This window comes from Amia ocellicauda, chromosome 4, assembly GCF_036373705.1.
Source record: "Amia ocellicauda isolate fAmiCal2 chromosome 4, fAmiCal2.hap1, whole genome shotgun sequence".
Classification (NCBI taxonomy): Eukaryota; Metazoa; Chordata; class Actinopteri; order Amiiformes; family Amiidae; genus Amia; species Amia ocellicauda.
In genome coordinates, this window is record NC_089853.1 from 2,433,014 (window position 1) to 2,454,732 (window position 21,719).

Genomic DNA, 21,719 nt, shown 5'->3' on the forward strand with positions numbered 1-21,719 from the left:
ACACATCCCCTATGTATTTGTCAGCAAGGCCCACATGTTAACAGAATAATAAATAAATAAGTGAAGATAAAAGCAGTGTGGGAACTGGGCAATGAGCCCTCTCCCAGGTCTGCTCAACAGGAATAGAAACATACAAGTGTGCTTTAAGAAACATGTCCATATACTGTACTCCTTCGGTGTGAAATAGTGACATTACTGTATGCAATGAAGTGAAATGAGGACACAATGTTCCACAGCTACAGGATGTCAGCAACCCCCCTGGTGCATATCTACATCTTAATGAAAGTGGAAGAGGGAGTGACATAGGCCGAGGCGTCACATTCCCTAGCAAAAGCGACGGCAGGCGATCTCACAGACACCACAGAATACAACAGAGAAAACACAACTTTTCAGTCAGAGGGAAACCTGATTGGACTGGAACAGTCATATAACTACTACAAGTACCTTCTGGACAGTAAACATTAAAGAACAGCTCAAGGACTTAACACAGTAATGAGAATGATTGCTGAAATGGGCAACACACAACAGAACAAGAAGAATCTAGCTAGTAAAAGGGACAGAGATGTTAAAGATACCTTTTACGCATCTCTCTGGACAGGGTCTTCTTCGTGGGGCTTCCGTCACGCGTCAGCCCTCGTTCCTGTGACAGGGGCGCGTCTCTGACAGGCAGTGGCAGTACCACAGTCTCCTGGGTCACTGGAATGGCTTCATCCTCCCCACCTTGCTGCCCCAGATGTTGCTTAGCATAATCGAACCCTTGCACTGGCTGCCAAAAAGGAGACACATTTGAATTATAAAAACACAATCTCAAAATGTAATGTCATAGGCTGAAAAGGGTAAACAAAGAAGTCCAACTATGTTTTGAAACCCAGATCTGCTGTTCCACATAATACATATGTCTGAATATCTTCTGAGAAGGGGTGGGTAATTTATATATGCTGACATGAGAGAATAAAGCAAAGGGATTTTGGTGGAACAACACTAAAGAAAGTTGCATTTGAACAGGTAACAGGTGTTTGCTATGCTTGAGTAAGGCTGTTGTAACACATGATAATGAGTGAATAGTTCACTATGTCGTTAAGACTACCATCATAACATACAGACAACAGTTCCTGATTAATGTAACATGTTGCACCAAGCAACAGTTAGAGAGCTTACTAATTATAGGGGGAATTGACAGATTAGAGGTTTTAGCTTGTGTACATAAGTGTGTACAGTTCATAATATAATAGCACACTGTGTTTGTGCAAGATTTCCTCAAGACGATGTTAAATTAAGCACCTTACTAAACACATCAAAACACATGGAAGCTGTGAAGTGTGACATAAAGGAATTCTTTAACGTGGTTAATTTTATCACACTTCTTCAAAACATGACAGAATAAAAACCATGTATGGGGCCAGTTTGCCCCGGTTCTCATGAAACATTCTCTTCAAGGGAACATTTGTCTGATATTTAACAAAACAAATGACAAAAGCTGAAAGAGATGAGGAAAAAATCCTTACATTTCTCAAGAGACTATGTGATTCACACACAGACACGTACCTGTAGCAAAACAGAGTAGAAATCGATATATGGATGTGGACATAATTCAGAAATGTGTAAATGTATTTCAAGATCAGTTGCCACATGTGTATTACCAACCCGCAATGTGGACTTCATTCAAAGCTGTGCAATGCGTATCCATCCCCATTATTTGTTTTCCAAAAAACATCAAAGTTGTATTCTAGAAACATATCCTCATCAAAATGAGTTGCTTCCAAATACCATTGGACATAAATTATACATTATTATTAAAACTATAATAATAATAATAATAATGATAACAGTAACTACATTCAATCAGACTGGAACTCAAATGATAACGAATCCTTATAAAACAGCTATTTTAAAATCTATTAGGGATGTTGCTCGTTCAGCTGAATCCTATTAAATATCTAGATGGTATTCATAAAAATGCCGGGTCCTGTGGCTTTTAATTTTCACACCGATTAAGGTTTTTCTTGCTATCTTGTGACTGCAGTAGACCACAGACTGCTTAATTGCCAGCACTAGCCCATTCACTGTTATGCTTGGCAGGGTGCTATTCTATCACAGACGTCTTCCTGCATTGAGAACGAACACAACGTCTCCAGGCACCAAATGAGCATGAAGAGGCCAAACTGAATATTCCCATCCTGTATGAATTGCAGTAAAGCAGCAAATATCAGAGGGCTGAGACTTCTACCAACTGCCTACAGATGGTTTTGCCACCAAGTACTAAGTCGAAGGGATCAAATACTTATTTCCCTCATTAACATGCAAATCAATTTATAACTTTTTTTGAAATGCGTTTTTCTGGATTGTTTAGTTGTAATTCTGTCTCTCACTGTTAAAATACACCTACCATTAAAATTATAGACTGATCATTTCTTTGTCAGTGGGCAAACGTACAAAATCAGCAGGGGATCAAATACTTTTTCACCAGTATATTATGGAAAATGTGGTATTTTACTATGTGCATACATACATATTTATTATTGATTAATTTGCTCCAGTGTAATGTCAATATGTACCAGTCCCTACTTCACTGATAATTAAATGCTATAAACTGGAATAGCAGTTAACGCCATCTCCCAGAAGGCAATGCAGTTGCTGGTGCTTTATGCTTGTTATTCTGTCTCCTTGGCTGGGGACAGGCTTTTACCCATCATGCTCCAGGACCATGGAATTTAATCTCCTGAGAAATGCTGGTATTGTGTAATTGTCTTTTTCAGACACTGTTCTGGATTCGAGACAGTGTTCACAGAGAAAACGAATTGTAGGGGTAGAGGATTTAATTGTTGTTGTTGACCAAAATTTTAATTTGCAATGATAGTGAGGCTTCTGTAGTTGTAGTATTCTTGTGGCAATCAGGAAGAAGACGGTACCTCTATACTCCTTTGAAAGCTTTGTCATCGCTGTGTTTTCAAGCGAGATGTCTGACAAATTAATTGATTCCGGGTCGTCCTACAGATCTGAGCCTCTCAACTAAACATAGCCACAGACTAACAGACACATTAAAGACAGATAATACATCTACACATTTTATATCACACAGCAATCTTCCAGGGGTTTTATATTTGTCCTTCATATTTAGACCAGGGTCAAAGCCTTTTCTGCTGTAGTCTCATAACACACATTTTGTGTTTTCCCAGCAATCAATCAATCAAGCTTTTCAAGGGACTAAGCACAGCTGCTTTGTGATGTTAAATGATACCTAAAGCCCTCCACCTAATCCTAAGCATTACCAATAAAATGTAGGGGAATTTAAGTGATTGATAAAAAAATCCCAAAACGCACATCCATTCCTCCTAAGTTCACTAATATCTAATATAGAAAAGGATTTAATTTAAATTGTCTTTTGGTTCTTGTTAAAGGTTAACTCTTCCTTCCGGTCAGATCATTTTTGTGTGACATTGTTAGTGTATCATCTTTTTCTTTTCCCTTTTTTACATGTGGTTACAGTGAAAAAAGATACACCTATCTCCTGTTTTTGTCTACCTGCTTCTTGAATTAGGCCACTGCTGAACAGAGGGGGAGCGCAGTGGGCTGAGGGACGTTATAAAAATGAATGATGGCGCTTGTTCTATCTGTCATTGTCACATGACTGCTTCATCTCCAGGACTGTAAGCACACCCATATACTCCCATTGTAATTACTTCCATTTTCTGGTGAAAGAACTGCTAACCTATTTTATTGAACTGCGTGGAGCAGATCTGAGCTCATTCCTCCAATCTGTATTAAGTGTTGTATTTCTGGTCCAATACCTTTTATAACAGGAAAGAAACTAAAGCCAGTTTTGTCCAGTTGAGGCCTTTTCAATAATGCTGATAACAAAATGAAAGTAATGCTCCCTGTTGTATTATAAGCAAATTCAATTATCAATGCATTGCAAACCCCAATGAAATAAGAAAAAAATAGATGTAATGATCAAGACAATCTGTTTTCATGTACAGCTTCTTTGAAGATGTAATTTTATAAACTCTTGTGGTCTTTAAAAAAGATATGGATTCTTTGTTTTCCAATTCATATCATACTTTAACTTCAGTAGTGTAAATGCAATTCTCATAGGAATGATTTTGTCGATCTATCGTTTATTTTAAGTGTTTTTATAGACATAGTATTCCACCATGTAAATTATCACTATATAACTTTAGAAATGAGTAAAGCTGTCACTGGTTGCCACATATGGTTTGGGAGAAAGAGGATTGAAAATCTATTTTGCAAGAGTCAGCCTAAAGATTATCAATCCCTGTCTTCACTCAGAACTAGGAAGCATAAAAACTGCATTGATCCCACGGGTTCAAGAAACATCCATTGATTTGTCAACCAATTGAGAGCTCAGTTAGCTAAGGGCTGGTTTATCCAAGGGCTTGTCGATCAACTACACACCCCTATATATACCCTCTGAGTCTGCTGGTAAAAACATGTCCCCAAAACCATGGAAGAGAAAGAAAACCATGCAATCATATTTATACACTTTTTTGACAAAGTTAGTATATAATACTTAATAACACGTTGTTGAGCCTATCCACACAGTTTCAACTTCATTTCTGAGGTACTTGTAAGATTTGTAAAAGTGACAAAAAATCTACCTAATTATAGTTCTAATCCCATCATGCTTTGGGATTTGCTCTAAGTACAGTCTGGAGTCTGTACATAAAACAGAGAAATACTTTCAGATTAGGGCTTGTAAATGGCAATTATAAATGTGTCCTGATCTGAAATACATTAGTAGAATATTAGCAAAGGATCATTAACCCGGAGGACTCTCATCCCGAGTGATGATCCATTGGACGCACACAAATCATTCCGATGCAGAGGACGTAGCTGGTTTATCACACAGCCGTCCCGGGCACACCCTCCCCACGATGGCTTACCTTGGCGCGTGGGTGCAGGTTTCCCATGGTGTCGGCTTTGAAGTCGCTCTTGTTCTTGCGGCACAGCACCGCCGCGATGATGATGATGATGATGGTCACCACTGCGATGGGAGTCAGCACGGCGGCGATGATCCACAGGTTGTTGGGGGGGTTCTTCACCACCGCTGTCCAGACGCAAGACAAACGCACAGCTCTGGTCATTGCTCTCCATACGTATTTGTAGTTAATGTGAGATTGTCCAATGCTATTTCATACACAAAAGGAACCAGTATAACACGTACGTGAAATTCATCTGTTTTTTTGTTTTGTTTTTTGGTTCAATGTAAACGATACAGTATTTAATTATATTTTTAGCCACTGGAGTGGGAAATTGAGGAAACTGATACAAATGTGGCACATGATATTGACTAACTGTCATTCGTCACTATTTTATGCTTTTATTTTATATTGTATAAGCCAATATACAAACCTGATTTGAGCCCTAGTGTGAGAATCAAACAGCTTCAAATTAACATGCAATTGAAGTGGTCAAACATATGCAACAGATTTACTTTGAATATATTAATTTTAGTTTCATGAAATAGATCATGTTTAATGTTGATTTAATTTTATTTAACTTTAAAAGCTCTGCCAGAAAAACATGATTTTGTTTTGTTTGGAAGAGGCAGGCATGCTGCTATAGCATTGGATGCTGAGTGTGAAACCTCTGAGTCAGATCTCTCCTGTTGAGTATGATCTGTTGACACAGCAGGAATAATGCTTTACCTTTTCCGCCCTTTAACAGGTTCTATGTCAACACTACTGTTTCGCCCTGTGCTTAGAAACCTAAAGACACCTTCATACTGTCTGCTAGGAGGCTATGGTACATGATTGAACTGTGTAGCCAGTAGCTTTAACCCTGAACAAAAACTTTCCACTACACTGTTAGCATTTGGATTACATAAAGCCCAAGTTTATTTAATGTTGTTTGTTCGTGGGAATACAGGACATATCATTGACAAGTAGCAAGTAACTCTGTATGCCTGACTAAATGTCAAAATGACTCACAACTATCGACCAACTAAGCTTATTGAGAACTCTATCAATTTCCTGGACTGATCCTTTAAACGAAGTGCCACCTTCTCTGTCACACTTTTGACTGTCAGACTTAAGAACAAGCTGACAGGGAAAACATACGTTCAGCTTGCAGCTGCACAAAGTAGCCCAGTGTCAGAGCCATGGTCTGGGAGTCCACAGTGTTGAGGATTTTGGCTGCTGTGGTTCCTGGTAAAGGTGTGCCATTGCTCAGGACATAGTAGGTCATTTCAGCAGGGTTCTTGGGACCTGGGATTCGCTTAATGTTGACCATCTGGCAGAGACACAAAATCAGGAGACTAAGACACTCTTCTTTCAAACAGAGTTAAAATCATTAATTAATTAATTCATCTATTCAGGAGTTAAATTGTGTTGAATTAAGAGGCTTGGTTTCCACTTTAGCCAATTAAGGAGGCAATCCTGTTTCACAGCCATTGCCATTCTCCTTTCAAGAAAGCCTTTTGTTTCTTTTCTCCAGGCTGACTGTCCCCACCTGCAGAAGGACCTCAGCATTATGATAATTTTCTCATGTCAAAGTCCAATTTCCTTCCACAGTCGCTTATATGCAGGGCCACCCCAATGCTGTGCTGCAATCCCATATAAGGTTTTTGAAGATCCCTCTTCATCAAACAACTCTATACACAATGATTTAAATGTCATACATCCTCGAGTTACCTGGACAGTGTAACTTCCAACTGTGGTGGCTCGCCTGAACCTTCTTCCCTGCTGCCCTGCAATCACGAACAGCTCAGCCAAGCGCTGCTCCATTAGACTGGCAAAGCTCTGATAATTCACCTCCAGAGAGGAGTTGTCAACATCCTGAATTACTGGAGAGAAGTGGCAGGTTGATATAACCACAGCAAACACACACAAGCAACACGGGAAGGCTCACCAGATTTAAAACTGATAAAAGAAAACTCTTTCAGCTGTTTCAGAGACTAAATATTATCTCTCTACAAATATTTAGGAATCAAACCAGGGTTAGGTTTTGATTTGGGCTAGGGTTAGGGTTACATTACCTAGAAAATGTAGACTTCTGTTAGGTTAAAGGTTGTTTCTATTGAGTTAACTAAGATGGGTGTGTAGTTTTTTATGGTGGCTAGGGTTGAGTTTTGACTTATTGTGAGGTCTAATAATGGTGGTCAGTTGAAAGTTTAAACATATGGGCGTAATACAGTGGTGTATACTGTAGTATCATATTTTTCTGTTCGGCACTACAATGCAGTTGTATAAATCAGAGTAAAGATCCTGAACTCTAATTTGGTTGTTAGGCTAAGTAGTTGTTATCATTAAATTAAATGAGATTTTAATATTTAAAAAATATTTTACTGGATAAAAGAAAATCCCAGCAGGTTTGTAATAAGCAATGGTTTGAGTTTTGAGATTAAGTAAACAATGCACATCAGACAGTCTGCACTTGGCAAAATATTGAAACTTTGTACAGTTTGCAACTCAAACTGCATAGACCAAATCAAAACTTTGACCTACCTGTGAATCTCAAATTACAAATGTATGCAATATTGCAGTTTAATTTACAGTTAGAAGAGACTTAATACTATTCATGAATCAAAACACGAAAGGGTACAACTCCATCATTTGTGATTCGCGGGTGGGAAGGGATTTGATTTGGTCTAGCCCTTAGTCAACCTAATAAAATACAACTCTAAGGGTAACTGATGTCTAAAGGGTTGGAAACGCTAAAGTTTCCGCTGTACATAACAGAAGATAAAAGGCATCATAAGAAAGCAGAATACATAAAACTAATTGCACTAGTGCTCACTGCACATGAAAGAATGAATTACCTGTAATCACCCAGTAATCTCTTGTTGCTTGTGAAGTATTCAGATTGTGATACTCCAATGCTGAAAAATGAAAATTGAAAACAAGTTTATGAGCCATGCATAGCATTTTTATTAAGAGTGTATTTAAATTACTGTTTTGATCAATCTCATAGTTTTAGGTTCATTAAGAACTCGTCCCAGTAAATGATTCTGAGTGATATCAGTAGAATGAAATGTCGGTGGCTGCTGAAATGCTAACTTAAAAGTACTGATTCTGCCCCCTTCCTGGTGAAATTGACGTTAAACTACCTAACTATGACTATCTGAAACTGAGTATAGGGGGCCACAGAAACCATACCAAATTATCTCTGAACACCTTGACTGTTAAATCCTTCTAAATATTAGATTTATTTGTAAATGTAAATGGTGTAAACAACATTTTATTTTTAAATGTTTGTGAACTGTATATAACAGACCTTCAGTTCTAAAATGGTCTACTCTTTGCAGGGAACCAATAAAACAGATACTATTGAATGAGATCATTATCAGGCACTAAAAAAATTACAATGCTCCAGAAAGGAGTCCATTGCATTTTCCTGGTCTTATCAGTAGTGTTACTAATTCACTTTAGTTTTATACTTATTGGCTTCCACAGACAAAACAATGAAAAGGAGTTATGTCGACTCCACACTGAAAACCCTAAGAGCTACTCAATTACAACTGCAGCTGGCTTTAATATCCAAATCCACAGAAGACAAGCTGACATCTTGCTTTTATCTTTCATTAAAACAACTATTTAGTTATAGAATACTTGTCCCCAGTTAAACAAAACTAAGAGGCAAACAAACAGGTTTCAAACCAGATCAGTACTTTGACTTTCCCTCTCTTTACATGAAAGTACACTGTAATAAGTACAAATGTAAATACTGCACTGTGCACATTTAAATAACATTAATAACTAATAAACAGTTTAAGGTACAAAAACACCCACAGCAGAAATACTAAGTACTGAAAATACTATATTACACTTGCACAATGTTGCACAGTGCATAATTAATAAATAAATAAATAAATAAATAAATAAATAGGCACAGTGGTCTTCAGCTATTAGTTCCAACAAAAGCATAACATTTTAAATCTGTAACTGTAGGCTTATAAACAGAAATCAGTAGGAAAATGTGTTATTGCATGTAACAACTCATGTAACAAATTTAGGGATTTACTACAGAATAATGTACAGTTGAAAAGTAAACACCACTTACAGACAGGCTACCAAAAATAGCTTAGACGACTTCACAAAATAAAGTATTTTCTCTAAAATGTTTTAATTTCACTCTTTGTCATATATATCTAGCCATATGTCCGCAAATGTACTAATGAATTTCGCTAACTCACATCTTCATAGAAAAAAAAGTAGGACTATAAGTTAATAATGAAACTTATAACGAAAACGGTTAAAACTACTCTATGGTAAATGAAAATAAAGTGTGTATCTGGTAAACTCTCTTTGCTTTAGTTTTATTCCTGCTAAGTATACAACTTATTGCACTAATTAGAATTATGCATTAAAACGATATGCATTTAATCGAAGCAAGTTTCCATTAAAAACAATACAATTTTAAAATGGGACCAGCTGTTTGCTATGCAATAAAACAGAGCGATATGCAATTATAAGGAGTCAACTGTAACAACAACAATAATAATAAATAGTAACAGTAACACAATCTCAATATTGCACCAAATGTAATATATATTGAAGAAAAAAAAAACATCCACATAAAAACATAAAATAATTGTGGATGTTATAATGGGTAAATGCTTAATCTAATTTAGTCACTTGTAAATGCTGTTTGAACAGCCAGTATTACAAAACTGATTTCAAAAAACGATTTGAGCAGTAAGGCCTGCTGTGTGAACAAAGCTTAATTTCCCAAACAGCAGTTAGAAAGAAACACTTACGCTCAGCAATTATGAGAGGTGGGAAGTGCAGGAAGTAGCCCACTAACTCCGCGGTCAGCTGGTTGAGAAGGTTGCTGGAAACAGTCCCATTCAGAATCACACTCTGGTTTCGGACGAAGTAGATCAGAGTGACAGCCGGAGAGCCAACGGCCTGGGAGGTGCTTAAAATCTAATAAAGGACACATCGATAGAGACATTGGCCCAGACTGAAGACAAGCACCTCCCCACCAGCCAATCACAACAACAGCAACCCAAAATTGGATGGCACCATTACCTAATGGGTGGAAATTTGTATTTAAATTGATTTCACCAGACAATGAAAAATAGGCAAGTTATGAATTTAATAAAACTGCTCATGAAAAACTAAAACAAATAAAAACAATTTCTTGTTAAATGTATGTAACACTTCAGAATGGCTCAGTTTATGGGATTGTTATGTTGACAACACATGCTGTAGATAATTAAGAACAAGATAAACAGCAGAATAAATGACTAAATATGTTGCATATGATTTAGGGAGAACGTAAGATCAAACCTGAACAGACAGGTGATTTTGGGAGTTCAGCACTTTGGACTCTGCTTCTGCGAACGCGTTCTGCAATCGCTGCTCCATAGTCTGGACAAAACTGCAGGACTTGATATTGTCTGTTGGTCCTACAAACCTAAGGACTGAATCAGCACAACATACACTCAGCATAGTAAATCATGTCGCAGTCAAGGGCACAAGTCATGAATAACAAAACATGAAAAAGGTGCTTTAAATTAAATCTTGCACGTTTCATTTGCAAGACCACATTGCTGGATTATATGCTGATAGACGATGAAACTAAATGTCATAGCTGATCCACATCCAAGGCATCAGTGCCGCCAAAGTGTAGTGCTATTCGCTGCTCATTATGCAAGCTGGCTCATTCCGTTGGAATAATATCATCCTTACCTGTTTTGAGTTGCAAGAAGATAGCAGGGCTGGGTATCCAAGGAGTGGCGGGGATTTGAATCGACTGCACGTCAGACACATACTGCTTTATATCACTCATCAGCTTGTCATACCCATAAGTGTTCAGAGCCTCGACAACAACAGAAGCAATGTAGACGGTTCTGTCGCTGATAGCATAGTAACCAACTGTGACATTGGTAGTGCTGGTCAGGTTTTCAATCTGGAACAGGAGACAAGAGCTTGTGAATTTCTGCTGAATCACCGAAGTAGCTAGATATAGAAGTATGCGTGTGCAATTCTGTGTGTATTGTCTGTTTTATATCATTAGTTTTGCTCCTTGCATATGTTGAATCAATCAGTGTGAGGGACACCAACTGGACTGCTGTCACTTCCTGCAAGTCGGAAATGAAAAAAAACGGCAGCATACAGATATTTCAAAGAATCGGCTGCATGTCTTTTGCACCTGAACACTAGGTACTGCGAAAGCTTCGGCTTAGGTTGCTAGGGTATTGGTGAGTTGCTATGCTACCACAGACTGCACAGTTCCTGTAATTACAGTTTTCAGAGCGGCGGGGAACTGTGCCATTGTGGTTATTTTTTAGGAAAATAGGCAGAGATCATGTGGATGCCACACTGGAACACATCTTAAAAAGAAAAATCTAAGCTGCAATCTGAAAGCACGCACACCGAAAAACAGGCGTTACTACTATTTATCATAAACTATGTTGCTTACAAAAGTAAAGTTCTGAGTCTCAGTTCTCATGAACTCTAACCCAGGGTGAGGCCTAACCCTTAATGTAACTGGGCTCAGTTCAGGGTTAAAGTACGGACTAGATGAAACATTGGAATTGGGTTATAATTAGGGTTAATTACGGATTCAGATAAGGGCTGGGATTAAATCAAAACTGTGACCCATCCGCTATAGAAAACTACAGAAGTGTGCTCAGTTGCGCTTCACTTTCATGAGATGACACTTTCTTCTAATCAGAAATGTAACCGCTATGATGTACAGGTTTGTAGTTTGCTATAAGCGGGTGGATCAAAAGTTTGATTTAATCAGGCCCAATATATTTTTACTAGCTGAGTTTTATACCAGAATAAAATGTAGGGTTCATATGTGGGTTAATTCTTGGGTTGGCTATTCTATATGGCACTGCATTTCAGTATCAATAAAGATACAACTCATTATTTAGTTATTAGAGCAGTGGTTGCTATCCCTGTATTAATAGCTGATTTGAGCATTGAACATTGGTACAATTTGAAGTACTTTTCGAACAATTAAGCATTCTGCACAGTTCAGAAAGCTAACAAGAGCCGCTTTGATGATGAATATCTACATACTGGCAGATCCTCATTTCAAAATGAATGCGTTATTGAGAGATTGTATTTCATTCAGCCTTGAAGTGAAATTGCAGCCATCCACTCTCTCAATTCTATTCAAAAGATTAGGATGCATTTTACATTTTTTTCTCTCTGAAAGCTTATTAATGGGATTCCAACAAGAAAAGGAAGATTACAAACACTTCATGTATGTAATAGATATGCCTCTGCCTCATTCCTACAACTGTTGGTTTTCATTTCCAAACATTTTGTTAAACCCATGTGTTCAGTGGTTAGCTGTACATTGTGTGTCCAGCAATTAAAATCTTACTAAGTAACTCTGAAAATTGCCTTGAGCTAAACAAATGAGATTGTAACTACTGATGAGGTAAGGATAAAGGAACTAACATTTAAACTGTAGTTTGGATTTTAAAGTTCCTTTAACCTTCAGATCAATAGGGTAAACTCCTGGGTATTCATTATCCATTGTTGGAAAAAGCCCAAGAGTAAGAACTCGTTGCATTCAAGAAGATTGGATACTCACAATAGTCACAGCACAGATTAATTGTTTTCTTCACCAATGGCCCATATCACTGCAAATAATTAACGTAAACTTCTAATGTTCAACCCAAATAATTTATGTTATATAAATACGAGGACATATCTAAATTTCTATACTGCAGCATGTCAAAGTTTCTGTATTTTACAATATTGGTCTCTTGGAAACTGAGGCACGTACACAGTGGTGGTTTAGTCAGTTTTCAGCTGAGATACTCAGAATAAGCAGTCTTTTGTGTACCAGATTCAGAGCAACAAAACCCTGTGTCGTATAGAAGGAGAAATGCTGACCTGGGCGTGCACACTGCTATTGTTGAAAGCTTTCTGGAGTGCCTGTGTGAGTCCTTTGGTAAGATTCTGTTTAATTGTGTCATCAGCTCTGTTTCTTCGCAGGGACAAAACTGAGGGGAGAAAGACACTAACAGAAACCAAAGAAGCATGTTTTCTTTACCCCATGAATCACAATAACAATGAAGGTATGTCACAGGAAATCATTTGTCATGTCAAGTTCTTGCATTTGCAGGTTGAAAACTTTAAAGTTGATTAGAGAAGGAGTAACGAAGCATGAAGGAGATCATAGGCAGAGAGCAGAAAGGATTGGGCCACCATTTCTTGACCTTGCTAGATTTCAAAACAAATAATTGATTGGTTAACGGAATACAACATCTTCCTGGATTGATGTTATGAAATAACCTGCAACACATTCCTTCTATAGTTCTCCTTTAACAGAACATACATGCAATACTGACATCATTTTCATATTCAAGTTAGGCATCCAGCCAGATGTGCAGAACAACACGTGATTGTCTTTCCCTGATGCACTGACTTAAATACGCAGTACTGTGGCATAGAGGCAGCACTGTGGAGTAGTGGTTATGGGGCTGGACTTATAATCGGAAGGTTGTGGGTTCAAGTTCCAGGTGGGGCAGTGCTGTTGTACCCTTGAGCAAGGTACTTCACTTAGATTGCGCCAGTAAAATGCCCAGCTGTATAAATGGGTACAAATGTAAGTGGCCCTGGATAAGAGTATCAGCTAAATGATAAATAATGTAATGTAAATATTCTCAATAAAATTAAGGAATCCATACCTGTTTTCACCCAGATTCTTTCTGTAGTGTTACACTGCAGTAGAGAGGTTTCTGTGGCGGAAGTATGGGAAGTAGATATATTTTGTCCAGGAGCTGTTGTAGCCTTGGTCACGTGAGATGTGATGGTGACCATGGAAGTCAAGGCTGAAGTTAGCGTGATCAAAGGAGACGAGGGGGTTTTTCTACTCTCTGGGGGTGTAGATGTTCCTCTCGATGTCACTGAGGCCCCTGTGTTGGTTACTGACGCCATCGTAGAAGGGGGTGGCGTGACTGTTTCTGTTGTGCTGACTATGGCAGTGGTAGAGACCACAGTGGTCATAGGTGTAGGTGGCAAAGTCACCGTTTCTTGGGTTGTGTGCATAAGGGTTGTTGTCACCACTCGTGTAGACGTGCTCTCAACAGCAACTGGTTTTGTGTTATTTATTGCAATGGCAGTTGACGGTACTATAGCAGGCAGAGTGGTTTCACTCTCAGGGGTTGGAGCTTCAGTCCCCTTTGTCGTAAAGAAAGTGGACACTGGAGCTGTGGTTATTTCCTCTGTAATGAGAGAATGAGTAGAATTTGCAGTTGTAACAACAGGAGGCCTTAGGGAAGTTGATGATGTATGGGGAGATGTTAGGGGACTGGACAGGGGAGGTTTGGTGGTATGCGTTTGAAATGTAGAGACTTCAGCTGGAATGGCTGATGAAGACAAAAGGGTGCTGGTGATATCAGAAGCCATTGTTATCGCTGAAGATAGAGTCTCCAATTCCGTACTTACCAAAGAAATCTCGCTAGAAGAAGAGTGAGTATTAAAAGTTGAGGTGGATATTGCTGACATGGGCAAAGATTCAAGAGAAACAGTCGTGAGACTAATGCTGCTAGCAGCAGAAGAATGGTAATGTGTGGTCTGCTCAGAAATTGTTTGATTTCCCACTGAAGTCCGTGAAGCTGTTGTTGTTTCCACGGGTATTTCAGAGGTTGTATCATTTGCATGTGCCGATGCACTAGGAGTTAATTCTGTTGACGATGGATGAACAGGACCCAGTGTGCTTGAAAGAAAAGGTCCAACAGTGTGCGTCTGGATTGTAGATTCCTCCATAGCACCTGCAGATGTTGTAGATTCCTCAGCACTTGTACTGTTAGACATCCAAGCATCTGTCGAGCTAGATTTCACAGTAATGGGAAATGTTGTGGACACATTATTGGAGTCTGTATTTGGTTCACTTGAGGCTGCAATTGTTGAGAAATATTCTGATGAGCTCAATTCTGCTGAAGGAGAGGTAGCTCCTGATGCCTGTGAATTAGAAGGTGTGTTGGAAGTATCAGATGATGTTAAACCTGATGTTTCTGTAAGGGCTGTATGGTCAGAAGTAACAGTAGTTGGCTCCATGGCAGATGACTGAGATGTAGATGACTCAACTGTATATTTGGGATTAGTGGTATACCTTTCCTCAGTTGTACTACTAGATATCAATATGTGTGTTGTAGCTGTTAACATTGTGGCTGTTGCAGGGGATTCTGTGTAACGCTCTGTAGTAGAGGGTTCATCAGGCATTGATGGAGACTGAATGGGGTGCTCTGAAGTCAGGGTATTTATTCTGTTGTCGGTTTGTTGAGTTCTGAGAGAACTATGTTGAGTACTTGTTGGAACTCCAGATTCTAGTGTAATAAAGGCACTTGTTGAAGATTCACTGGCTACTGTTGTCTTATGTGTATCTGCTGTGGATGAAGATCCATAGGTGGGTAAAGTCTGATACACTACAGTGCTTACAACCTCACCAGTAGGAGCTTCTGTACTGAGATGTGTCACACCTCTCGTAGAAGCATCTGATAAGGAAACTAAAGCTGAAGTCGTTAAATCATTCATCAAAGTCACTGGTTCTTGAGAAGCAGAAAAAGACATAGTATTCACAGATGTAGCACGAGTGTCAGATCCTGTGCTATAAGGCGTTACTGCTTCTGTTGAAGTTGCTGCAGTGGCTGATGTTAACAGTATTGATGAGGGGGTCCATTCAGAACTCAGTAGGTTGTCAGTGCTCACTGTCCCTGCATCAGTACTAATTGAGGTCACTGGTGCACTTGTTGATAACTGTGTAACAAAAGTGGTGAGGGTTACATTTTTGTTTACAGTTGAAGACTCAAAAGAAACAGAAGTAGACCTGCTGACTCTAGGAGGAGAATTATCACTGGTGGTCCAGCCATCGACAGTTTCATTAACTTGCAAAGAAGTTGTTGACTTGACTGACGGAGTTCCAGTCACAGAAGACTGTGTCAGAGGATTAGTGTGCGTTCTGGTGGTATCTTCTGCACTGAAAGGCACTGTAGGCTTCATGGAGTCAAAGGTACTGTCTAAGAAGGATTTTTTGGTATTTGGGGTTGTCCTGATCGTCACTTTGTCAGGTACTTCTGTGGAAGTAACAACATTGCTACCTGATGTGCTTCTTTGCAGGGGCATTTGAGATGCTGTTAAGGCTGCTTGGGTTAAGGGGATGGAGCTGGATGAGGCTTGGTTATGATAAGATGATGGAGCTGTTGATGGAGATAATGATGAGGGAAATGCAAGTTCTGTTGAAATGGATGTTTCTGTAGCTATTGACGGAGATGACACTGGCAGGGGCGGAGGTGATGCTGGGAGAATGGTGCTGTGTGTCAAACCTGGGCCTGAAGAAGTGACGGCGGTCACTGCAGATGCTGAAGAAGAAGGCACAGCTTCTCCAGTGGAAACCTCCGAAGGCCACCTGTTTGTTTGGTTTCCGTTGTTGGAGACGATTGGGGAAGTTTGAGATTGCACTAGAGTCTGGGGCTTTTGGACAGTTTTCGCGCTGGTTATCAGAGTCAGCATTGATTGGAATGTAGGGCTGTCACTCGATACAGTGTCTGTTGTGCTTCCTGCCGACCCAGGTGGATCTGTATCAATGACTGAAATAGTCTCCTCTTCGGTCAGCAGTAGTGTAGCTAACAACTGAGAGGGCCCGACTGTAGCCACTGGATCCTGTGGAAGTGCAGAATATGCTGAGGTTTCATAATTCCCTTGATCTGTAAGAGAGTTGACAGAAACATGAGCTATCGTCAAGAGATGATCCTTTCAACTCACAAACTATATGAGCAATTACATGCTTTTTTTTAATACTTTTGATCCTGAAATAAAGTTATGTATATGCAAAATGAATTACTGTAAGATAAGTATACATTGTTTTAGCAGATTTGAACACACCATATTAGATCAATTACGTAAAAATAATACTAATTGTTGCTATGCTTTTTAAAAACTGAGAGTCAAGAAAAAAAGAGATATCAATCTTCATGGGTAGATTAATATATATATATTTCTGCATAACACAGGAAAACATTCTGAATAAAAAGCATTATGTTAGTTAATTACCAACTGACTTAACACACTATGTCCTTAGATTGACATGCAGTTTCTGTAAATCGGAAGCAGTTACATTGCAAGCTGTTATTATTTAGTATTGTTGTGAGCTATTGTTCAGTGTAACTGCGTGTGTCTTGCACGGTCTTTGTCTGTATTCAGACTCAAAGTGGCCATTAATTGTACTACTATCAGTCCTGCCTGGGAGGGATTGTGCTGTCACGACAGCCTTGTGTCATTCAACGCAACTCAGGTGTGTACCGGCCTAATTAGCTACAGGTGGAGTATTTAGCAGCCCCCTGGACCTCAGCGCCAGCAGCCTCAATGCCCCCCTTCTGAAGGGCACCATCTCCAAAGGGCAGGGACTCTAGCTGTGGGACTCCAGTGAGGAGAAGTCTGCGAGGAAACGCTGCACAGCAACAATAGGCAACCATGACAATCTCTCCGATTCCAGTCCCATTCTCTCCTTCCACTCACCATGCACCTGCACGCCATTGCCTCCCTAATCCCTCTAACCTCATCTACCTTCCTCTCCCCTCCTCCTCCCTCCCCTCTACTCCACTCCCAGCTGCCCTCGAAGTCTACCGCTCTCTATTTTCCACATTCTCCTCCTCACTCACCTCAGCCAAGAAGTCTTACTTCCAATCACTCTTTGAATCCTCTGTCAACAACCCTCACAAACTCTTCTCCACCTTCTCCTCCCTCTTCGCCTCCCCTCCCAATCCTCCTCCTTCCTATCTCTCTGCTGATCATTTTGCCTCCTTCTTCTCCTCCAAGATCACAGACATCTGCAATCTCTTCAACAGTCCCACCTCCTCTCCCATCCTGCCCAAGTCTCCCACTAATCAAGCTTCCTTCTCTTCATTCTCACCTCTCTTGGACTCTGAACTTTCCTCTCTCCTCCTAGGTCACAAACCTACAATGTATACCCTGGACCCTCTCCCTTCTCTCCTCCAAGCGACCGCTCCTGATCTACTCCCCTTCATCTGCTCCCTCCTCAACTCCTCATTCCTCATTCCTCTCTAGCTGTTTCCCCTCTGCATTTAAACAAGCTGCTGTCATCCCACTCCTCAAGAAATCTGCCCTTGACCCCACCTCTCCTCAGAACTACCACGCTGTCTCCTTACTCCCCTTCTTCTCAAAGACTCTTGAGCGTGCAGTCCACCGTCAGCTCTCTGCATTTCTTTCCCATCATTCACTCTTGGATCCTCTACAATCCGGCTCTCCTGGCTGAATCACTGACTCCCTCAGCTGTGCTCGAGCGGCCTCCCTCTCCTCCTCCGCCTTGCTGACCTTGGAATCTCTGGGACTGCTCTCACCTGGTTCTGCTCCTGCCTCAACAACTGGACCTACCAAGTGACATGACGAGGTTCCTCATCCACCCCCCACCCTCTCCTCACAGACTCCAAGGCTCCGTCCTGAGTCCCCTCCTGCTTTCTTTCTACACTCGCTCCCTGGGCCCCCTCATCACATCCCATGGTTTCTCTTACCACTTCTATGCAGAGTGGTGGAACGACCTTCCCACTGAAGTCAATACAGCAGAGTCCTTGACCTCCTTCCTGCGCTTACTCAAGACACATCTTTTCAGACAGTACTTGTAATTTAGCCATTTACTCTCCTATAAGATAGCACTTTACAATGTTTTATCATACTACTTGCCTTGCATTACTAGCACTCGTATTGTTATTTTGATGTCCCCTATGCTCCCGTTCCCTTGGCCCTTGACTGTGACCTGACATCTTGTCTGCACTCATCAGCTTTTACATCCAGGATGTAAGACCCCATATATTGTATACACTTGTGTAAACTGGAATTTGTGAAATGTATTATGCTTTGAATTGCACGGTATTATGTAAATTGTAATTAGTAATGTTTTATGCCTTGAACTGCTCTGTATTTTTGCACTTTGTATTGCACTGAACCTGCCGGGCATCTGCTAAGAAACAAATAATAATAATAATTAAATATGTGACGGATACTATGTCAGTTTTCTTCCAACCTTAAATTCTTAATAAGCATCATTATCATCATTACATAAATATGGAAAGTCTAGGCATGGAAAACAATACTCATTAATAAATACTCCTAAGAGCAGTGCTGATGTCAATTTAAACTCCATTACAAGAAAAAAAAAAGTCATTTAAATGATTTTTAATTTCATATTAAAATCATATTGTTTCTTTTATATGAGTTTCTTTTTGGTTAAAAGTTCATCATTTGTACGACATGCTGGCAGAGTTTATTCGTGGCAGTGGAGTTTTATCCTACAATATACTGGCATACTGCCACAGTGCATTATATTTTCATTCATAGCACGTAGTTAAGAATTTTTCAACATATCCATCTGGGGATGTTTTATAAATTATAAAGATTTGCAAGCCTGTCACATACTCTAAGCCCAGCCTACAGTTTCTTCCTAACAAGCTAGCCTAATGCAATGCATACCGTATTTGTTTTACATTCAGAGAGCTACCTTTGTTACTGGTTGGAATCCGTGGACTGAACCTTGCCCCAGAAACATATTAGTGTGTATTTGATCTGCAGTACATGAAAGGAATTTCATCACAAATTCCTCTACTTCAAATACATAGATGTCTTCCAAGTATGTCAAAATATATAAAGGTATGAATGTCAATAACTGATATATGATTTCCATTCATATCTAGGAAAACTATATTTGCAGTATATTTTAAAAACTGCTTAATCATATTGAATGTACTGCTGTAACATTTATCTTAATGTATCCGGCTCTATTTGATACTCATACATACATTGGATTCAATGGTTACATTTAAAACGATATAAGCCAACATGAGATCATTGTCTAATGCACTTCCTGCATCGAGATGCTGCTGGGTTAGCATGCCAGCTCTGTTAGGAAAAGAAAATACCACATGAAAATTGAATCCCTGCAGATAGCCACCTGCTCTGACTGGAGGAGCATATGGGATACTCCTTCAAAGAAAGCCAACAACCTGGGAAGGATGGTCTCTTCAGAAGGGATGGCCATGGGGCAGAGGATGTAGCATAGGCCGGTAAAATGGAAATGAGAAACATCCAACCACTTTGGCCTTGGGTCCAGCTGGCTAACACTGGGATGAGCACCACCAACCAGTTACAAGCCTGTTAAACTCCCACAACACCAGCAGGGGTACCTGGAATGGACTTCCTTTCTAGCTCTGTAGATCCCATCTGTCTCTTTGTATATTTAATATAAGTATAAAAAATTACTTAAATGAACAATATTATACTCTAGGGCTTTATTCACACACATTTGTGCTATGTACTTAAATTATACTGTTCTTTATCAATGATACAAATGGCAGGTTTAAAGGGCTAAAATGAATAAATAAACAAACTTAATTATTATTATTATTATTATTTGGTAATCACTTAAAGGAAGGGTATAATGGAAGAAATTATGCTTGTTTAGTGTTATTTTGTAAAATAACAACAACAATAATAGTAAGCAATTATTACTAAACAGAACCAAACTGATCACACTTTATCGGACAGTGATGAATGGACAGCTCCAGTCTTAAATCAGTTTTTCGGTGTTATTCTACCAACACACATGAGATCAAAGGTTTAATTTTGTATTCTATTTTTCACAGCAGATACTTCTGGTCCATGCCTGCACTGACCACCTCAAAAACAAGAGGGAACTTGATGTTTGCAGAACTGCCTTCATTTTTTTAACATCACCAGTAACAAAGGAAATAATAAACTGGGCTGAACATAATTAATAACTGGAGCAGCAGGGCGGTGAACTGGGATGCCACGCAGGTTCACCTTATCTTCCAGACTCTTAACGTTCATTCCTCACTTGCACATCGTAGTGAGGATGAGCAGTGGGCAGTGAGCCTGCATGCGTTCAGACATCTTTAGACCAGTTTGTTATCATTAAGGAGGGAGTCTCCTCGGAAACACCTTGCAAAGAACATGATCAAGTAGTTCAGACTCAGTGTTTCAGATCCTTTGCTTGCAATTTGCTGTTGGGCAATACTCCCAAATGGAGAGTCTATGGACAGCTGCCAAATTAAGATAATGCCTTGATGCTTGGACTAATCACTTCGGATGTAGAAAATTCCTCTTTTACTCTATCAGACGCCAGACATCAAAGCCCACCAGAGGCATGGTTTCAGTGCTGTGGAGTTGTTGTTTCATTTGCACAAAGGAACACCGCTACACAAAATTTATATGAATTTAAAATTCCCTTAGAAGTCAAGCAAATTATGGCAGTGAATGTAACGGTGATTGAAAGTCAGTCTTTAATTAATCTGGTTTGAGCATCATTTAGCAGAGTAGGGTTAGGACCTTTTCCGAGCTCTCCCTGTTAATTATTGTGATTGTGAGTGTATTGTGCGAATACTGCACTGAAACAACACATTGCTGAGAAACAAAACCATCACAAAAAGCAGTCAGGCCACATCAAGCAAGAAGGCAGCTGCAGTGGCATCAATACTTAACTGAATTTCAGCCTTTTCTGCATAATTAATCAAGGTTTAAAAGGTCTGTGGTGGAAGCAGCATAGCTCTAAAATTAGACGGTGTAACACTTGGCATGAATATCAGAAAAATAAAGAAAGAAAATAAATTGGTGTCAGCAGCGCAAGTGAGCCAAATGAATCTCTTTTTAACTGTTCTGTCCAGCCTAGCATTCAATCCACATGGTCATTATCTATTAAGTCAGGCTGATGAAGAACATGAACCATACATTGTTTCAGGCAGCTGCGGAGGGCAGTCATTT

The 21,719-nt window shown here is 39.6% G+C and overlaps 1 protein-coding gene across 1 annotated transcript in view; it reads right to left on the minus strand.

Moving 5' to 3' along the window:
- kiaa1549la (KIAA1549-like a) overlaps positions 1-16,631 on the minus strand; it is a 35,266-nt gene extending 18,635 nt beyond the window's left edge. Inside the window, exons 1-10 of the mRNA XM_066700481.1 lie at positions 13,619-16,631; positions 12,822-12,931; positions 10,653-10,872; positions 10,251-10,384; positions 9,716-9,884; positions 7,778-7,837; positions 6,651-6,802; positions 6,078-6,249; positions 4,902-5,065; positions 576-766 (exon numbers count right to left, since the gene is read on the minus strand). Of these exons, the coding sequence (XP_066556578.1) occupies positions 576-766; positions 4,902-5,065; positions 6,078-6,249; positions 6,651-6,802; positions 7,778-7,837; positions 9,716-9,884; positions 10,251-10,384; positions 10,653-10,872; positions 12,822-12,931; positions 13,619-16,442 (4,196 nt within the window). The 5' untranslated portion in view covers positions 16,443-16,631. The remainder of the gene's footprint in view (positions 1-575; positions 767-4,901; positions 5,066-6,077; positions 6,250-6,650; positions 6,803-7,777; positions 7,838-9,715; positions 9,885-10,250; positions 10,385-10,652; positions 10,873-12,821; positions 12,932-13,618) is intronic.
- Between the last annotated feature and the right edge of the window lie 5,088 nt (positions 16,632-21,719).